Source organism: Mesoplodon densirostris, chromosome 18 (assembly GCF_025265405.1).
Source record: "Mesoplodon densirostris isolate mMesDen1 chromosome 18, mMesDen1 primary haplotype, whole genome shotgun sequence".
Taxonomy (NCBI): Eukaryota; Metazoa; Chordata; class Mammalia; order Artiodactyla; family Ziphiidae; genus Mesoplodon; species Mesoplodon densirostris.
The window spans coordinates 27,058,820-27,075,483 of NC_082678.1; the positions used below are offsets into that span (position 1 = coordinate 27,058,820).

Here is a 16,664-nt window from a genome sequence, read left to right on the forward strand (position 1 = left end):
CCTTTTGGCGGGGGCTGGAGGCTGAGCCTGGGGACCAGTGGAGAGGCTGGAGCCCCCATGTTCCCCCAGTGCTGGGGAGCGTGGGGAGGAAGGCCGGAGGGTGGTGGGGAGAGGGAGGGAGTCGTTGCTTAGGGGGTGAAGGGAGTCTCAGAGGGAGGTTGGGGCAGCCTCCTCAGCAAGCGGTGGGAAGGGGATGGGCTGCCTCCTGAGCTCTGTAAGGCCCCAACCCGGCTGGCCCTGCAGTGGGCGCACCCTTCTGAAATATTTGGAATAATTAGCAAGGGAAAGCAGCAAGTTGGCGGGGGAATGCCAGGGTGCTCTGGAGCCAGCCTCCAGTGCAAGGAAAGAAAGGGGCTTCAGGAGAAAGGGGCCCGTGGAGGATGGGCAGGATTGTGTAGGACAGTGCCCGTTTGTGTGTGTGTGTGTGTGTGTGTGTGTGTGTGTGTCTGTGCGCACGTGCACGTGAGTGCTGGGGGAAGGGGCTGTGCACCACAAGGACGTGCTGGCGGGGCCAGGTGCGGGCTCGGGGGAGAGATGGGTTCCCGGCAAAGCTGGGGTGAGGGGGTTGAAAGGTGCCTGCTGAGTGTCACATATTTGCTGTGCCTCAGTTTCCCCATCAGAACTCTGGTACGTTGATTCCGCACAGGCTGGAGCTGTAGGGTCTAGGCACCCTGTCTTCCGTCTGCCCTGATGGCCTCCCTCAGCCCCAACCTGCATTGGAGGGAAGGCCCTGGGCGGGGTGAATGAACCCCAGGGTGGCAAGTGGGGCCCCAGGGGCTGGGGCCCTCTGACCTCACACCCTGTCCCTTCAGGAAGGGACCAAGGGAGGGAGGAGCTGGAGACAGGCCCAGGCGAGGACCGCAGGTGAGTCTGGGCAGGCCCTCAACTTGGGCGAGGTGGGGAACGTGAGCCGAGCCCTGGGCAAGAACGGCCTTTGTGAGTGAGTCCCCAGGGCCAGGGAGGGGGCTGGGCCTCCTTTGCCGCCTGCTCCTCGGGGCTGTGGGTACAGTCTCCCCATTGCACATATAGAGGTGCCGAGGCCCTGGCTGCAGGGGACCCCCGAGGGCCGCCTCTCACCCCCTTTCTCTCTGGGCACCCAGAGATCATGAGGAGTGCATCAGGGGACACTCTGCAGGCCTTTGGTGCCCCCCATCTTCCTCCCAGCCATTCCCCCTTGGGCCGTGGCCTCCCCAAAACTGGCCCATGCTTTTCCCCAGAGAAAGTTGCAAGCAGGTCCATTTTGAGACTTTTTAAAACTTTATTTTTAAAAATGTTTTTATTGTAAATAACTTTCTATGAAAAAGGTTAAAATGCCCGACGGGTTAGGAGAGTGGATGTGGGATGCAGCCCAGGGCGTTTATGGTGGAGCAAGACACTCCCCTGCAGGAGTGCAAGCAAGGGCACGGGGCCATCCCCCCATTCCTGGTCCCAGTGGTTCTAGCAAGCACTGCGTCCCTCCCAGTTAAGCCTCAGCTATAGCTACACTCACTACATTAGTCTGTCTGTCCCCTTTCCCTCTGCAGCTTGGCTGCCCCAGCCCCTAACCCCCAGATCCCCATCTCCCCGCTGCTCTCAGCCTCAAGTTGGGCTCAAAGATTAGGGACACATACCCTCTGCCCCACCTCTAGGGATGAAGCCAGAAGATCCCAGAGGCCTTAGAAAATCTCCTGGTTCCACCCGGCACCCCGGCCTCCTTTCTGTCTCCTCTCTCTTCCCCCCTCCGCCTAGCTCCTCCTCACAGACTGCCGGGAGAGGCCTCTTGGGTGTTAATTTGCAGTCACCTAATCAGCATGTGTTGTACCTGGGAACTTGCTCTGGATAGAGACCTGGGGAGGAGAGCAGGAGAGAGAGAAGCTTCAGAAGCTAAGGTGTTCGGGGCGGGCCCCGTACTGATGTTTCCAGCTTGGCCAGGGCCCCTCCAAGCCGCAGCTCTCATAGTGCAGGGCCCTTAGCGTGTCTCTGGGGCAGGGAAGAAGTGGATCCATGAAACACTGTGTGTATGGGGGGCTGGGGAGCGGAGGCAGCAATTTTGGTCCTGGGCCCCAATTCTCAGCCTGCTGGACTAGAATCTGAGGATGGCCTGGGCTGGGGGCCGTGTGGCCTGGTGGGGTGACCTGGCCCAGCCCCTGCCTGGGCGGTAGGGTGTCCATGGGCCTGCACTGGCGGGGAGGGGGGCAGTCTGGGCCCAGACTTCGGTGCTGTCTGGAGGTGGGGCAGGGCCTGGCTTCTTACAAGAAGGCGCCCAGGCTGGCCCAGTCATGCAGGTCAGAGGCCAGTGTGGCATCCCCGGCCTCAAAGAGGGGCTCGGGGGGCAGGGAGCTACGGGTGCTCTCGTCCCAGGGGTGCTCCAGGAAGGATGTGGCCAGGAAGGTCTCATCGAAGTCCAGGCTGTCGGTAGCCTGCTCCACTGGAGGCCCCCAGGTAACAGGGCAGTCGATGTGGTGGCCATGGATGGTGAGGTCCACGTCCCCGTGGGAGGCAGGGCTCAGCGGCGGGATCAGCTCCGAGGTCTCCAGCGTGCCCAGCTCCCCGTCCAGCGTGCCAGCGTCCAAGATGGCCTCCCAGTCAAAGTTGCCCTTGAGGGGTTCCAGCTCACCCTGCTCCTCCGGGGTCAGCAGCAGGGGGCTGGAGGGCCGCGGGACCTTGGCCTCCTGCTTGGGCAGCGGCTGTTGACGCTTACGCCCCAGCCTGCCCTCGCCTGCACCCCAGCCCGCCTCCCCAGTGGCCTCCTCGAACTCCCGCAGCAGCTGCTGGGCCTCGGTGCTCACGGTCAGTGACCCGGCCCATGGGGCGGCGCTGGGCTCTGGCGCGGCCTGGCGGGCAAAGGCCGGGTGGATGTGGACTGGGGGCAGCCGCCGCTTCTTCAAGGCCCCACTCAGCAGCCGCTCGGCGTACTGGGGGTCGATGCGCCAGAAGCCCCCCTTGCCTGGCTCGTCTTTCTCCCGGGGCATCTTGATGAAGCCCTTCTTCAGGGACAGGTTGTGGCGGATGGAGTTCTGGACACAGGGAGATAGGAGAGAAGGAAGACAGCTGGGAGAGTGGGTGGGGTCAGTGATGGGGGGCTCCTAGCGCCACTGCCAGTCCCACCGCCACCTTCTCTCCGATGGGGGCAGGGGAGACAGAGGCGCTGCTCCGAGCGGGAGGCTCTGGGACACCAGCCACGGGGCACCAGGAGCTGGGAGTGCTGTCGGGGGCTTTTGTTCCCTTTTGCCAGGATATCTGCCTGCTCAGTCATCCGAGCCCTGAGCCGCAGGGTGGCTCTCAGTGCCAGCCTGTCCTGCCCTCCCTCCCTTACCCCGCTGCTTGCGGCCTCTGCTCAAAGGCCTTGGCTCCCCCAGGTCCTGGACGGCCATCTCCCTCTGCCTGGGCCTGGCTGGCCTTCTCTGTTTGTGAAATGAGTGAGTGGGTGTGAGGGGGTGTGTGTGGCGGGGGGGATGAAGTGTGGGAGGATCTGATGACTTTCCTTGTTTCTAGAGCCGGCTGCTGGCCTGGGCCCTCACCCACCATGTCCCCCTCCTCCCACCCCAGGCTCTGAGGCCTCAGTTGATTATTACCCAGCCAAGAGCATAGCGCTCATTCCTGGGGCCTCTCAGGCTTGGGGTGGGGTGGGGGGTGGTGGAGGGTCTCTGCTTTCTCACCAAGGTTACAAATGGTACCTGCCCCAGGGTCAGGGCCCAAGCAAACGTGGAATAGGTGTGATCACAGGAACTCTGATCCTGTGACCTGTGCCACAGGGAAGGATCTGTGCATCCTCAGGGTCTCTGTCCCCAAGTAGCCCCTCATCCTGATGGTCGAAGAGGCTCAGGGCAGTGTGTGCCCAGCCTGAATCACCACCCTGCCTTGTTCACGCCTGGGTGCACAGTCCAAACCACGCTGGGGCACAGGGGTCTGGGGCCTGGTGGGTGGGGCCGGCAGGTGAGTAGTGCCCCCTGGCAAGACTGGGAGATTTACATGGTGGTCTGGGCCCCTTGGCTGCTCTGTGCCAGGTTCCGGAGACTTGGAACATGAAGCCAGTGTGGGAGGAAAGAGCCCCTGTGGAAAGCACGTGGCTGAGGTAATTGTCCCCCCAGGGAGGTTGATGAGAAGAGGGGGAGGAGTGTAGGCAGGAAACTAGGGAGGGCTTGGGGTGGGGGCTGGCACGGCAGCTTTCGGAAGGCCCCGGAGCCCTTCCACTGGGACACAGATGGCCTTCACACCCTGCAGCACGCCCCTCTCCCCTCCCAGAGCCCCTCCAGCCAACTGAAAGCAGGCGGGATGCAGAGCCTGGCAGGAACGATGCTCTGCCTCCAGTCAGGCCCTGACAAACTGACCTTGAGGAGGGTAGTGTCGAGGAATTCCAGGACTTGGGACAAAAATGTGTCCCTCAGTCCATCAACCTACCCTGGGGGGCTGTGTCCACGCATAGTTCAGCCCTGGTCTTTGGGCTGAGCCTGCCGGATGAGTGACAAGTTCTTTCCACTTGAACCTCTAGGTCGGCACCCCTACAGCCCTCTGAACATCCTCCCTCCTCCGTCTCTGAAGTCAAAGGGGCAGCAGTCCAAGCACTGGGCTCCCTTGAGGTCCTTCCTGGACGGCCTTCCTCTCTCGGGGCCCTGGCCGTACCGCGCCTACTTGGCCTGCGGATCTGGGATGTGAGTCCAGTCCGCGCGGGCATGGGGAGGGAGGGAGGGAGTGCCTCCCTACCTGCCAGGTGGGATCAGCGTGGCGGAAGTAACAGAAACTGTCCGTGATCCACTTGTAGATGGCCGACAGGGTGATCTTGGTGGCCTTGCTGGCCTGCATGGCCATGCAGATGAGCGTGGCATACGAGTAGGGCGGCTTCACGTGCGGGTTGGTGGCGTAGTCCACGTCGTTGGGAGGCGAGGCCTGCAGCCCCGAGGGGGCGCTCCGCGGCGTGCACAAGGACGTGGGCTTGCCGGGTGTGTGCGGCTGCCCCAGGCAGGCGGGGTCCGCCGCCAGGGGAGACCCCGGCTCGGCCGAGCCTGACAGCTCGTGGTAGCCGTGGGGGTCGGTGTCCGCCGAAGGCAGGGCGGGGACCTCGGCGTTGAGAAAGGAGAAGTCCTGCAGCCACTGCAGGCTGGTCAGGCTGTCATTCAGGGCGTTGGACTCCTCCAGGCCGCCTTCCGGTCCGGCCTCCTCCGCTGCCCCTGCTCCCGAGACGCGTAGCCAGCTCTCCGCCATATCTGCGGGGACTCTCCGAGGGGGCTGTCAACATCCACGAGCCGAGCCGAGGGTGGCCGCCGAGCTCTCCGGCCCGCTGACTCCCGCCGCTTCAGTTACGCAGCCTCCCGGAAGCGGGCTTCCATCCCGCGATCCGGGGGTAGCCTCCTCCAAACGGAGTGTGGTGCCTGCGGGGACCAGAGCGGGAACTGAGCCCTCTTTCCCCACCCCCGAGGGGAGAGTGTGGGCGAGGGGGGAGGCTCTTACTAAAATCCTTCCTGCAGCTGGGGAGGATCTTTTACTGCCGAGGTCTGGGAAACAGAAGGTGTGCCCGGGGGTCCGACCCACAGGGGGTTCGCCTCGCTCTTTTCCTCTTGGATCTTTTAGAGGAGACTTAATTAGCCAAACGAGGGAAGAGTGTAGGGGCATGCGAGGCCACCCCTTTCTCCCTCAAAGCGGGGAATTAACCCCCCTCTCTCCGTCCACAACCAATGGAAATGGGGCGAGAGAGTCCAGGAGGGCAGTACGACGGGTCGGGGGGCGGGGGAGGTCGTCTGATCTTTGAAAAGGGATATTAGGATGGGGATCAAGGGGAAGGAAGGAAACAATACAGAGAGTTATAAGGGGGTGGGAAGTGAGTGTCCCCCAAACGCCTCTGATGTCAGTCCCCGGGCCCACCACTTCCGTCGGGGACGGATGGGAGAGCGGGCTGGTACTGACGCCCTCCCTTCCCACGGCCTGCAGCCCTCCCCGTCCCTTACCTGGCTCAGAGCGCAGCCCGGGCCAAAGGAAGGTTCTCAAAGAAAGTCCTCCCACCGCCCACCCTCACCGCGGCTCTCTGCTCCCAGCTCGAGGGCCCAGCCAGCAATCCTCGTCGCCACTCACGCCCAACGGCGCCTCTCTGAAAGCCAGCGGCCGGGGACCGGCACTCAGTAGCCGCTCGCAAGGCGTCTCCTGCTGCCGTGGCGACGCCCCGCCCATATAAACAGCTTCCGCTTCTGCCATTGGCCAGGGCATCTCCAAAGAGACCGCGCGCTCTTAACCGCTCTCTCACGCGGTAACTCTCTTCCAGCTCCCTCCTGCTGCCCTCTCCCGCGCGCGACCCAGCCCCCTACCCGCCACCGCGTCCCGGCTCCGCGCATTCCCGCCCGAGGGCCCCGCGCAGGGCTCGGAGAGGCGCGCGGCTTGGCGCTCCCGCAGAGGCCCCGGGGCCCTCGGCGAGCAGTTCGCCGCGGGAACCGTCCTCCGCCCCACCCCCTTCCCATCTGGGCTGCTCAGAGGTGGCGACGGCTCCTGGGACGCAGCCCGTGGCGTGGGGGCCAGGGCTGGGTGCATGCTTGGGGCTTTCCTTTCCTCTCCTCTGGGCTGCGAGTGGCACTTGCTCACGTTTCTGCGGCCTGTCCCGGTCTCCCGACCGAGTGTCGTCTTGGTGCCCGCAAGCAGGTCTGACTCTCTGATGCCACCTGCCGCTCAGGTCCGCAGAAACCGCAGCCCCGGTCGCAGGCACCCCAAGGCGGCTAGGGTATTCCAGTGTTTCCCGGTAAGCGCTCCCTCCCCGCCCCGTCCTCAGCAAGATTCCCAGAAGCTGACATTCCAGAGGCTTCTTCGCAAGTGCTCTCCCTCCTTTCCAGATAGCCGAGGAAACAGAGCCGCTGGGTGAAACCCAGGAAAGCCGTGGACTTGCCAAATTCTTTGACTGGGGTCATTTGCCCCATTAATTTCACCAGCCTTTAAGTGACGGACTAACGGTGGACTGTGGTCCTTCCTCCTCCCCTCCCCCAGCCTCTCTCCAGTCACCAGCTTTCCTGCTCTTCAATTACTGAGGAGCTGCAGTTGGAAGTTCTCTGGTTGAAGGGGGTGGGTGGAGGTGAGGGCTCCTTATCAGGCCTCTGCGCAGGAGCTGTGCCCGGGGGATGGTACACCAGCTCCCACCCAGAAACATGTCTTTCCCTCTACCCCTTGCCCTCTCTCACTCCTCCATGTCCAGCTTGTCTTGAGTCAAAGTTTTTTTTTTCTTCCCAAGTATTTATTGTTTTTATTTTTATTTTTTTATTAGTTTCTGCTTTATAACAAAGTGAATCAGTCATACATATACATCTGTTCCCACATCCCTTCCCTCATGCATCTCCCTCCCTCCCACCCTCCCCATCCCACCCCTCCAGGCGGTCACAAAGCACCGAACTGATCTCCCTGTGCTCTGCGGCTGCTTCCCACTATCTATCTACCTTACGTTTGGTAGTGTATATATGCCCATGCCTCTCTTTCGCTTTGTCACAGCTTACCCTTCCCCCTCCCCATATCCTCAAGTCCATTCTCAAGTAGGTCTGTGACTTTATTCCTGTTTTAACCCTAGGTTCTTCATGACATTTTTTTTAAATTCCATATATATGTGTTAGCATACGGTATTTGTCTTTCTCCTTCTGACTTACTTCACTCCGTATGACAGACTCTAGGTCTATCCACCTCATTACAAAGAGCTCAGTTTCGTTTCTTTTTATGGCTGAGTAATATTCCATTGTATATATGTGCCACATCTTCTTTATCCATTCATCCGATGATGGACACTTAGGTTGTTTCCATCTCCGGGCTATTGTGAATAGAGCTGCAATGAACATTCTGGTACATGCCTCTTTTTGAATTATGGTTTTCTCAGGGTATATGCCTAGTGGTGGGATTGCTGGGTCATATGGTGGTTCGATTTTTAGTCTTTTAGGGAACCTCCATACTGTTCTCCGTAGTGGCTGTACCAATTCACATTCCCACCAGCAGTGCAAGAGTGTTCCCTTTTCTCCACACCCTCTCCAGCATTTATTGTTTCTAGATTTCTTGATGATGGCCATTCTGACTGGTGTGAGATGATATCTCATTGTAGTTTTGATTTGCATTTCTCTAATGATTAATGATGTTGAGCATTCTTTCATGTGTTTGTTGGCAGTCTGTATATCTTCTTTGGAGAAATGCCTATTTAAGTCTTCTGCCCAATTTTGGATTGGGTTGTTTGTTTTTTTGCTATTGAGCTGCATGAGCTGTTTTTAAATTTTGGAGATTAATCCTTTGTCAGTTGCTTCATTTGCAAATATTTTCTCCCATTCTGAGGGTTGTCTTTTGGTCTTGTTTATGGTTTCCTTTGCTGTGCAAAAAGCTTTGAAGTTTCATTAGGTCCCATTTGTTTATCTTTGTTTTTATTTCCATTTCTCTAGGAGGTGGGTCCAAAAGGATCTTGCTGTGATTTATGTCATAGAGTGTTCTGCCTATGTTTTCCTCTAAGACTTTGATAGTTTCTGGCCTTACATTGAGGTCTTTAATCCATTTTGAGCTTATTTTTGTGTATGGTGTTAGGGAATGATCTAATCTCATACTTTTACATGTCCCTGTCCAGTTTTCCCAGCACCACTTATTGAAGAGGCTGTCCTTTCTCCACTGTACATTCCTGCCTCCTTGATCAAAGATCAGTTGACCATATGTGCGTGGGTTTATCTCTGGGCTTTCTATCCTGTTCCATTGATCTATCTTTCTGGTTTTGTGCCCGTAAAACACTGTCTTGATTACTGTAGCTTTGTAGTGTAGTCTGAAGTCAGGGAGCCTGATTCCTCCAGCTCCGTTTTTCGTTCTCAAGATTGCTTTGGCTATTCGGAGTCTTTTGTTTTTCCAAACAAAGTTTGAAATGTTTTGTTCCAGTTCTGTGAAAAATGCCAGTGGAAGTTTGATAGGGATTGCATTGAACCTGTAGATTGCTTTGGGTAGTAGAGTCATTTTCACGATATCGATTCTTCCAATCCAGGAGCATGGTATATCTCTCCATCTATTTGTATCATCTTTAATTTCTTTCATCAGTGTCTTATAATTTTCTGCATACAGGTCTTTTGTCTCCTTAGGTAGGTTTATTCTTAGGTATTTTATTCTTTTTGTTGCAATGGTAAACGGGAGTGTTTTCTTGATTTCACTTTCAGATTCTTCATCATTAGTGTACGGGAATGCCAGAGATTTCTGTGCATTAATTTTGTATCCTACTTTACCAAATACATTGATTAGCTCTAGTAGTTTTCTGGTAGCATCTTTAGGATTCTCTATGTCTAGTATCATGTCATCTGCAAACAGTGACAGCTTTACATCTTCTTTTCCAATTTGGATTCCTTTTATTTCCTTTTCTTCTCTGATTGCTGTGGGTGGGTGGAGGTGAGGGCTCCATATCAAGCCTCTGCGCAGGAGCTGTGCCCGGGGGATGGTACACCAGCCCCCACGCAGAAACATGTCTTTCCCTCTACCCCTTGCCCTCTCTCACTCCTCCATGTCCAGCTTGTCTTGAGTCAAAGTTTTTTTTTTCTTCCCAAGTATTTATTGTTTTTATTTTAATTTTTATTTTATTTTTATTTTTTTATTAGTTTCTGCTTTATAACAAAGTGAATCAGTCATACATATACATCTGTTCCCACATCCCTTCCCTCATGCACCTCCCTCCCTCCCACCCTCCCCATCCCACCCCTCCAGGCGGTCACAAAGCACCGAGCTGATCTCCCTGTGCTCTGCGGCTGCTTCCCACTATCTATCTACCTTACGTTTCGTAGTGTATATATGTCCATGCCTCTCTTTCGCCTTTTCACAGCTTACCCTTGGTTGAGAGTCCGCCTGCCGATGCAGGGGACATGGGTTCGTGCCCCGGTCCGGGAAGATCCCACATGCCACGGAGCGGCTTGGCCCATGAGCCGTGGCCGGTGAGCCGGTGCGTCCGGAGCCTGTGCTCTGCAACGGGAGAGTCCACAACAGTGAGAGGCCCACGTACCACAAAAAACAAAACAAAACAAAACAAAAACATTTGTATTTCCACTAATAAACTCAAATTATCTTTGCTTTTTCCCATCACACGCCCCAGAGCCTTTTCACAGAATTGTCACTGGTCCCCTGGCCACTATCCTGCCGCCTGTGTGATACTCCATCAGATTCCTTGGAGGCCCGTCTACCTAGCACGGCCTCGTGATTCTAATCGGCTCACCACCTACAATGGTCAACTCAGATTTCCTCCCTTTGTGAACCTTGCAGAACAATCTCAGAACATACCATCGCCTCCCCCCCCCCACCCGCCGCACCGCATTGGTCTTGGGGCCAAAGAAGACCCAGAGGCTTCTTAGGGGAAGAGGTGCTGGAATGACACGGGTCCTTTCTCAGCATCACTCCCACAAGGGTGATGAGAGCAGCGAGGATGGGGACCTGAGCCATACTTGCCACCAGCTGGGGCTCCTGGCAGAGCACCTTTGGGCCTGGGGAGGGTGGACCATGGGATGCTCCCCGGGCTCCCTCCTTGTGGGCGCTCCGTGAGGGGAGTGGCATCCGTGTGGGGAGGGAAACAGCGTGGAGAGGGAGACCGAGTGCCTGAGAAGCTGTCCTGACGGCCAAGCCAGCCTGAGGCACCTCAGTCATAGGATGGAACTTTGAACTTACAGCTGAGCGTGGTGAGGTCTGTTGATTCCACGGGAACTACCACAGTGGATGATCCTGTCATTAACCTGACATTAACCCGACAGATGCTTCCAGAGAGTTCCCCAGCTCTTTATTACCAGTGTGACGCTAACAGCAGAACCCGAGAAACCTTTTACCAAGAGAGCAGATGCACTTTCCTTCTCCCGTAAGAGCCCTTGAGACCTCGGGGTGAGGCTACGATGCGACCCTCAACTCCCTCTCCCGGCAGCCGCCACTGTCATTCGGTTTCATGTCTGGCCTGAACGGTGAAGCCAGTTTAATCTGAGAATGGCTGGCTCCCGAGATCACTGTAAAGAAGCCCAGGCATTGTTTTCCTTCCAGGTGTCGCTCCCCTGCCGCCATCCCAGAGTGGAATAAACATCCACCAGCAGGTTGGCCCGAAGGAGTTAGGGAGAGGAGGAAGCACAAGGCCTGGGGTCAGTTTCCAACAGCATGGGTGGCTGAAACAATTCCCAGGAGCTCTCTCTGCCAAACTCGGGGGTTGGTGGGCGGCCACTGCGGGGAGGCAGGAGCCTAGATTCCTCTCTTGAAGCCCAGTGAGCGGCTGGCCGGCACCGCTGCCCCAGACTCAGGGCGGAGTGAGGGCAGAGATGGCGTCTTCCCCAACTAGTGACCAAAACAAATCCTGCCTGTAACCTTTGCCACAGAAGCATCCCTGCTTTTGTGGAACAGGGATTAATCTAGTCTCACAAATATTTGTTTTCCTGGAAAATTTCAGCATATTAAATACAGGCTCTTGCCAGTTAGGAATGGAAGCCTCAGCGAGGACCCCTCGGATGTGCGCGTGCCCAGCAAGCTTGGGGTTGGGTGTGGGTGAACATGAACTTTCACACGAAGTCTGGATAACCTAAATGAGTTTCAAAATAAACAAACTGGACAGACAGACGTACATTTGGCAAAAAGACATGAGAAACCAATGGACAGACAGAAGCCAGGTAAAGAGTGGGAAGGCAGGAAGTGAAGTGTACCCTGGACCTCAGCCGCTCTGGCCCAGGCCTGGCTGGGTCAACGCTAAGTGGAAAGGCTGGCGAGCCCCTGGGAAGGCCGTGGGAGGTGTCTCTGGGGATTACGGCTTCCTCCCCCACAAGCCTGCATGGGGCCAGAGGGGTGAGGACCTGGGTCTTTTGCAAGCTGATGGAGAGTGGCAACCACAGGAGTTTGTGTCCCTCCAGCACCTGTAGCCACGTTGCCAAGGGAGTAAAGCACTGGACCCACGATGGGACGTGGCTGTCCTGAAGCTTAAACATGTCCAGGGCATGTTTAAGAGATTACAAACCATGCAACATGAAGGCAGTCTCTGCCGTGAACCCAGAAGGGGCAATTTCGACCTAGTCCACCGGGCAAGACGTGGCTTTAGAGCCATGGTTGGTGAAGCCCTTGGTGAGCATGGAGCAGGGGGACATCAGTGCCCAGAGTGTGACTGACAGGTGGGCTCCTCCTGAGAACTCATCCCGGATTCAGTTTAGTGTCATGAGAAGGAATAAGGGGCACGTTGATGGCCCTGATTGAATTTACAGAGTTAGGGCTCCAGGGAGAAGAGTCACCCTCGACCCCTGATCGTTCCTTTGGGATCCAAATCTAGGGAGCACAAGGCAACTGGTGGTGGCCCAGGGCTCACTGGGTCACAGAGCTAGTCTATAAAATGCAGCCTTTGAAATTCCTCTCTGATCCTAACTAACCACTCTCCTCTGAGGGGCTACAGGTTCCCTTTTCAAGGGCTCAGGCTCTCTTTCCAAGACCTTATCACAGACGCCGTGTCTGCCTTAAACTGCCTGTTGATGGAAACAAGACCAGGCCCCCTGCCATGAGATCTGCAAGATCATGATGGAGAGGACACGGCCAGGTCAAATTGGAAGGCTTTGGAGGTATTTTTGTGCCTTTCTCCATGCCCAAATAGTTTCGCTTAGAGCAGAGTCGCTCTTTGCCCAAGGACTCTCCCGAGGCCGCCTCACTTCCTTTCAGCAACTGGCTCCCAGCACCTTAGCAAAGCCCATGCCTTCTTGCAGGAACTGCAGGGCAGGAGATGGGTGTCCCAGGGTGAGAGCAGGGGTGCGAGCAGGGGAGCATCTCCCACCAAGTTCATGTTCAGCAGACTGCCACTCACCGGGTAAGCAGACCGCAGAGCACAGCTTATTGTCCAGTGCTTTCATGCTGGCGATGTCAAAGTCATTGTTATTGTCACACTCCATACCTAGAAATGCGAATGTCCTCTGGCCTGTAACGGAGTTAAGGCAGTTAGAGAGGACCTGGCTGTGTTTTTCTCTGCTTTGCTGTCCTTAAAATAAAAATCTTAAGGATGGAGACAAAAAACATCAAATCATATGTTAAAAAAATAAATAATTAAAATTAAAAACAAGAATTAAGTGGGTAGAGTGGACAATAAAGGAAACTGTGTGGGTACGTTTGTGTTCTCGCTCTGTTCTGCTCTGTTTCCTTAACTGGCCCCTTTCCAGCCTTCGTTCCTGGGAAATCAGACCCTGGGGAGGTCTGTGGGATTCGGACACGCAGACCCGGGCCCACAGTAGAGCTAAGCCAGGCTGGAAGAGCTAGGAGAGCCACGGGGGAAGTGACCCCGGACTCCGGCCTGTGTCTGTCGGTGCACGTGGGGTGTGTTTATGACCACAAGGCTCTGCGAAATGACTAATACATAAAATGGCAATTAAAGCTCTTTGGTCCCGTAATTTTGCACCTCAAATCAAAGAATCGCATTGTTCACAAAATTACGATTTATTTTCTTTGAGACTTAATTTGCTATTCTGAGGATGTTTTAAGGGGCTGACCAGAAACCTACAGTCGTGTAAGATGGGAAGGGGACAGTTTTAGATGTTATTTTTTCAAGCACCCCACTCGGTTTTTTTTCCTTGGTGAAAGGGAGAGGAAGAAACATACATCTACTGCGTACGGCATGTCAGGTGGAAACCACATATGGAATGTCAGGTGGAAACCACGTACTGCCCTGTGCCTTTTAGAAGCAAATATTCTACTGGGGACGGCAATCACAATGGAGATCTCGGAGCCTTGTGCCCTGAAGACATCAACCGAGGGGAGGTAGCGCCCAACCCCGGCTTGGTTGGCGTGTGCGTGTGGCAGAGGCACAGCCTGGGCGACCACCCCTCCTCCGGCACTACTTGGCCAGGAGAGAGTGGTCATGTGCGCATGCGCACCCCTGCACACCACACCGCCCCCCAAGCAACTGCCATGGCCAAAGCAGAGGTGACTAGTGTGACATCTGCATCCAGGCTGGGATCCAGGTTTGCTCTGGAGGTTGCCCTTCTGTGGAGGCACCTCAGAGGAGCAGAGGGAAGAGACACCGGTTCCTGGGACGCCTGGTCCTACACTCCCAGGTGGGATTCCCAGCTCGCCTACCCTCCCCCCCCCCCCGCCACTTCCTTGCTCTATATGTAGGTCGTTCCTTCGCTTCTTGGCTTACTAGAAACCAAATTCTTCCGACTGAAGATATGGTTGACCTTATTTACAAAACAGAAATAGAGTCACAGGTGTAGAAAACAAACTTATGATTATGGCGGGGGGCAAGGGAGGGGAGGGATAAATTGGGAGATTGGGATTGACATATACACACTACTATATATAAAATAGATAACTAATAAGGACCTGCTGTAGAGCACAGGGGACTCTACTCAGTACCCTGTAATGGCCTATATGGGCAAAGAATCTAAAAAAAGAGTGGATATATGTATATGTATAATTGATTCACGTTGCTGTACAGCAGAAACTAACAAAACATTGTAAACCAACTCTTCCAATTAAAAAAAAATATCTACTTGAGGCCTGAACGATGGTAAAGAGACTCGTGCCAATAGCCTACAAACACTAGTGTACGCTGAGCTGCTAACGTCTCTTCACCTCACCTTTGCTGTGCCGCCAGGGCTGTGATCCTTCTGCTACTGTAACATCAGCCGTTTTCTTCACTAAAGCAGGAAAACCTACTGCCTAACAGTCGGTTCCCCCAAGGGGAGGAAGCTGTTCTCCTGCTGCAGATGAACTTTGGGGCTGCTAGAGCAGTTCTGTGAGACTCAGCTGAGAAGCTGAAGCAGGAAGGAAGGTGATGGCAGTTGCCCAAGAAGCTTCAGGATCTACTCAACGTAGGTGGAGAACTCCATGTATCTACTGCAGCCTTGGCTCAGAGGCCCAGAAAGAGCCAGGAAGGCTGCTGAGGTCCTCAGATACCCTGCTTGCTTTGATATTCCATCAAGAAGACGACCTTTCCCCAAAGCCACACCCTTGAGCAGTGCCACCAAGTCACACCAGTGCCCCTTTCTGTACCCTTCAGAGAATACCCGGGAAAGAAATATAATAAAAGGGAGCAAAAGACCAGGTCTTTTACCATCTTCTTGTGTGGGTGATCCGTCCTCTTCTTCTAGAACATCATTCCCCTAGGACAGAAGGAAGGCACTGTGAGTCCATAAAGCAGTGAAATGAGTCTACTGATTGTCAGAAGACAGAACTAATCACCCTCATGGTATCCATACATTTCCTGTCCGTGTGAGATGGCTGGGAGGCCCAGCAGAGGCAGATTTTGCTTGGCGAGGCAGGATCGGCCCGTAGGGACCAGGTCTGAGACACATTACAGGGGGACCAGGTCTGAGGCACCTTACAGAGGGACCCTGGGACTGTCAGGAATAGCCTTGGTAATAGTTTAGCTCACACTGTTTCTCTCAGGTGGAAATCAAAGTTGCCAAATGAAAAAGCAAACCGTGAGATCATAAAACTTTCAGAAACCCTTTAGGATCCCCAATCCCATCCAGATACTCCTTTGAGAACATCTGGCTCAAGAGAAAGTTGTAGAGTCCCCACTGGGAGCTGGGCATTCCATATACCTCAGGCACACCTCCGTCAGAGCACTTCTCACGCTGAGTTATAACTCTGATTCCTCCATCAGATGGAGCTCCGGAATGGATGGGATGGGTGGATTGGGGGTGTGGGCAGGCAAAAGCCATGTCACTCGGTCTTTGTGTCCCCCAGTGCCAGGAAGATGTGAGATGCCTGTGCCAGGTAAATACTAAGTGAATTGGAGGACAAACGCCCTCTCAAGGGTCTGGCCTGGAAGACTTCCCTCTGGAACTCACCCCACGCCTATTACGCTGAGACCAGCGCCCTCTGCTAACCGGACAGTCCCTCTGCTCTGCACCCTGCCTCTAACAGATCCAAGTGCACCACCTTGGAAGGCTTCTTCCAGAAGAGCCCCCATCCTATTTGCATCCTGTGCCAGCGCCGGCAGTCCCTCTGACCGGGGAGGGGCACCAGCGTCCACCTTGCTCTTACCTCTGCATCCTGCTCTTCGGCGGTGGCGACGAGGCCCGCAAAGTTGCAGTCTGGAGACGCCGCTGGCGTCACCTGCAAAGGAGCAACAAAAGTCAAGGTGCAGATGCCACCGGCTCTCCTACCCAGCTCGCCTGGCAGCAAACCCAAACCAAGTCCTCAGGACAGAAGTGGTGCCACATGGAAGATCACATCTGAGGGAGTCTTTGATTCAACAACCCGGTACCGTGTTTTCCAGGGCTCCCCTCCCGAGCACTGGGGGGCTTTGCCGATCTCCCTGGCAGGCCCTGGACTGAGCTCCTTGGGACTCGAGTACAGAGCAGAGCAGAGCGGCGAGGGCGATCCCATGCTCCTCTCTTACGTCTCCTTCTTCTGAGGGCGTCCTGCTGGCGGCCCGGGGGCAGGGGAGAGCCTCCCCGTCCTCTTCCATGCCAGGGGCGATGTAGGAGCCGGACATGGAGGAGACGGTGTCGGTGCTGATCTGGGAGGACACCATGGACATGACCTTCCTTCTTCAAGTCTGGGTCCCCAGTATGTTGAGGGGGGCAGAGGCGGGGAGAAGAGTGTTTCCTGCCCTCAGCTCAGCTCTTCAGGAGGCCTGGCGCATTTGCTTCAGGCCAGCATGGAATCCCATCCCGGGGGCCTTGCTGTCACTGGAGCTGGGGGTGGCCTGTCCCGTGGGCAGACGGCGAGGGTCCCCAAACACTGAGTTCCTGAACATTGCCCCTCATCCCTTTCCTGGCTGGCGA

The 16,664-nt window shown here is 55.6% G+C and overlaps 1 protein-coding gene across 1 annotated transcript; it reads right to left on the reverse strand.

Annotated features, from left to right (window-relative positions):
• Positions 1–2,228: 2,228 nt before the first annotated feature.
• On the reverse strand, positions 2,229–5,181 carry LOC132478872 (forkhead box protein J1-like). The gene is made up of 2 exons (XM_060082322.1): positions 4,684–5,181; positions 2,229–2,996 (listed from the first exon to the last, which is right to left on the reverse strand). The coding sequence occupies exons 1-2, from the start codon at positions 5,179–5,181 to the stop codon at positions 2,229–2,231; spliced, it is 1,266 nt and encodes a 421-aa protein (XP_059938305.1).
• Positions 5,182–16,664: the final 11,483 nt, after the last annotated feature.

Bases quoted from the DNA above. Each gene is read 5' to 3' on its own strand.
- LOC132478872 (XM_060082322.1), bottom strand. From the start codon at position 5,181: ATGGCGGAGAGCTGGCTACGCGTCTCGGGAGCAGGGGCAGCGGAGGAG. The intron at 2,997-4,683 runs GTAGGGAGGCAC...CCCTGTGTCCAG, and splicing joins ACGCTGATCCCACCTGGCAG to AACTCCATCCGCCACAACCT.